This window comes from Sinocyclocheilus rhinocerous, unplaced genomic scaffold (genome assembly GCF_001515625.1).
Source record: "Sinocyclocheilus rhinocerous isolate Xijiao unplaced genomic scaffold, SAMN03320098_v1.1 scaffold1929, whole genome shotgun sequence".
In the NCBI taxonomy this organism is placed as follows: domain Eukaryota; kingdom Metazoa; phylum Chordata; class Actinopteri; order Cypriniformes; family Cyprinidae; genus Sinocyclocheilus; species Sinocyclocheilus rhinocerous.
Window position 1 is genome coordinate 96,813 of NW_015659709.1, and position 3,303 is coordinate 100,115.

Here is a 3,303-nt window from a genome sequence, read left to right on the forward strand (position 1 = left end):
TGTTGGACAGTGTTACTTTAGAAAAATTTGTAATTTATACACTTTTTAATGTTATATTTTGTAATATGGGAGTTGTTTTATTTTTGTACCACAAATGTTTTTTTCTCATCCAATATTCTGAGGAGACACTGCCTCCCTTCCCTTCTCGGAGGAAACGCCCCTTCGCTTACCATATAATAGTGAAAACACAGAAAGCCGGAAAATTCCGTCAATGGTGGGGAAAGAGTTAAATGAGTCATAAATGTACTTTTATTAAATTTGATGATCAGTTTACAATATAAATATTAAATAAAACGTATTACTCTGTTTATTAAAGATTCAGAACAGTATGTGTGTCTGATCAAGATTCAAAACTTCTGGATGATAATGTAAAATATTAATAAAAAAATGAATGAATACAAATGTAATGATGTGAGATTTGATGGGTTTGTGTGCATGTGAACATCAGAAAGAGGATTTACATTGAGTCTCTCTATTGTTTAATCACACAGAGACACTGAGGAATCAGGATAAGCCCTAAATCCAGCACAGAGGGGTTCAGTGAATGTAGTGTTGAATGTGTGTAAGTGTGTGACTGTGTGTGTGTCAGAGACGCTGTAGAAGGACAGAGTGCCGGCCGACACGTCCACATACACTCCTGCTCTCTTAGAGGATGATGGGGCAGGTATATCAGTGCTGTTCTTATTGTGCCAGACAGTGAATCTGTTATCAGAACAGATCAGACTCCAGGATTTGTTGTTGTATCCAAATATACAGTCATCTCTCTCTCCTTTCCTGCTGATTCCTTTATATGACACTGATATTTTTACACGTCCACTCCATTCAGCCTCCCAGTAACAGCGTCCAGTCAGACTCTCAACACACAGAACCTGATGACACTCATCAAATCTCTCTGGATGATCAGGATATGACTGTTTCTCTCCCTCGTGTGCCACTTTGCTGTTCTCATTAGACAGAATGAGACGAGTGTTTACTGTGTTTGGATCCAGTGTGAGATCACAGGCATCTGAACACAAGAAGAAAGAAACATATAGAGCAACAAAACAGATGAGTGAGTGAGTGTGTGTGTGTGCGCGTGTAGACCTACACTTTCGTGGTCCTGCTGTCATCATGATCTCTCCTCCATGATCCACACTATAAACACAAAAACACACATTACTGTACATCTGCATCATTCACACACATTCAGCATGTCAGTATTAGTGTTTGACATACTTGAGTATCTGCAGTTTATAGTTGGGATCCTCCAGTTTGTGTTTGAGCAGCTGGACTCCTGATTGTCCTGGGTGATTGTAGCTCAGATCCAGCTCTCTCAGGTGTGAGGGGTTTGAACTCAGAGCTGAAGACAAATAACCACAGCCTTCCTCTGTCACCATACAGCCAGACAACCTACAGAATAGAGCACAGTAGTGTGTTGTTGGGAAGAGAGAAGTACATGTGAAGCTGTATCAGCTCCTGTTCAGCCCCAGCCTCATGTTGCTGAACAACTCTTAACTACAGAAGCCAGACAGTGAGATACACGTCACTGACTGCCGACTGCATCTCTCTAGTTAATTCAGGATGGACTTTAGTAACTACACTAAACATTGTTTAAACGATGGCCTTACTAGTGGACTGAAAACATAATTTATTCAATAGACATAATTATCTCTCACGCATACAAACACACAATGTAACTAAATAATATTTAACATATGTACATTCATTGTGATGTCAGAAGACAACTGGCTCCTCTCAATGTTTTTCTCTTCTCTAGAAACATCTTACAATGTTTTTTTTTTTATCTTTGGCTGCTCACTCTGGCTTTAAAACATTAAGGAACAATATTCAGTAAAGCAGTTTAGAAAATACCTGGATTGTGAAAAGTGACTTGATATTAGTTAATTTTTTTGAACCAAATTAATAAAAATGAATGTGAAATTCAAACCTTAGTATCTGCAGCTGACAGTTTGGACTCTTCAGTCCATCAGAGAGCAGCTTCACTCCTGAATCCTGCAGGTCATTGTTACTCAGGTCCAGCTGTGTCAGGACAGAGTTTGAGGATTGTAGAGCTGATGACAAACTCTCACAACACTGAGCAGTGAGATTACAGCCAGCAAGACTAGAAGAGATGAAATATTAACAAATAAAATAATGAAATGTCTGTTCTTAGGAACCTGGAACAAAATATTTTTAACATTCCAGCCTGAATCACATTACATCATGAGTGTGAGGAGATAATCTGATAATTTTATCATTCAGGTTCATTAAAATCAGAGATCAGATGAGCTCTTGACTGTTTATTTGCTTCAAATATTCACACATTTAAAAATGTAGCAATGTTTTACTGAAGATATAAAAATCTAAGTTTTGAATTATGAACCTGAGAGGATCCTCTCCATATATCTGTGTATTTAGTGTCATTTTACGGTTTTACAGATTAAATACTTACTGCATAAATGTCCATAAATGTGCGTACGACAGTCAGCGGAAGTGAGAAAAAAAGTGTTTATTACGTTTGAAATATGGATATTTATCTTACAAAAATGCATGGATTCGCTACAGGAGGCCTTTATTCACCCCTCGGAGCCGTGTGAGGGACGTTATATTGCGGATATGCGCCCTTTATTTCACGTCCTCTGAACTGTTGACAACCAACACCCACTTACCCCCATTGAAAGGCTTGGAATAGCCAGGACAATTTTTTATATAACTTTGATTTGATTCGTCTGAAAGAAGAAAGTCACATACACCTAGGATGCTTTGAGGGTGAGTAAAACAGGCTAATTTTCATTTTTGGGTGAACTAACCCTTTAAGCAACGTTGTTTCTAAATCCATGCTATGGTAAGTGCACACGCTAAGCTCTGTGCACTTTCTAAAATCCACATTGTGGTAAGTGTGCACACTAAGCATTCTGCGCACTTTCTAAAATCCTGTATGGTAAGGGTTACGTGCTGTCAGCCTCGTTCCCTTTCTCTGAGTTGGCTTAGGCCCCGGTTTTCGCCTTAGGCTCCACTCAAATAATGTATCTCTGTTGATACATTTCTGAGCAGGGTGTTGCTACCTAAGATCTGTCGAGTCAGTTCTTTGAGCAGGTTTATTCAGAACCGGTGGTAGCCCCCCCTGGGTGACAGGCCAGGGTCTGGTGTGATTCCAAGCCTTGAGCTCTGCCCTAGGCTTGGGCTTCCTAGCCCAGCCCTTAACAGGTAAGTTTTTTTAGTTTTTTTAGGTCCGGCCCTTGGCCGAAGGGGATAATGTCACTGACAGCCGTCAAGACGTCCTTTGGGGCATTTGGGGCAACTATGGTAGAGTTGGTACTTAGT

At 39.8% G+C, this 3,303-nt stretch overlaps 1 protein-coding gene across 1 annotated transcript in view; it reads right to left on the reverse strand.

Moving 5' to 3' along the window:
* Positions 1–252: 252 nt before the first annotated feature.
* The window catches only part of LOC107724126 (ribonuclease inhibitor-like), a 7,433-nt gene continuing 4,382 nt past the window's right edge, over positions 253–3,303 (reverse strand). The window contains exons 2-5 of the mRNA XM_016532926.1: positions 1,928–2,101; positions 1,216–1,389; positions 1,088–1,134; positions 253–1,006 (exon numbers count right to left, since the gene is read on the reverse strand). Of these exons, the coding sequence (XP_016388412.1) occupies positions 480–1,006; positions 1,088–1,134; positions 1,216–1,389; positions 1,928–2,101 (922 nt within the window). The 3' untranslated portion in view covers positions 253–479. The remainder of the gene's footprint in view (positions 1,007–1,087; positions 1,135–1,215; positions 1,390–1,927; positions 2,102–3,303) is intronic.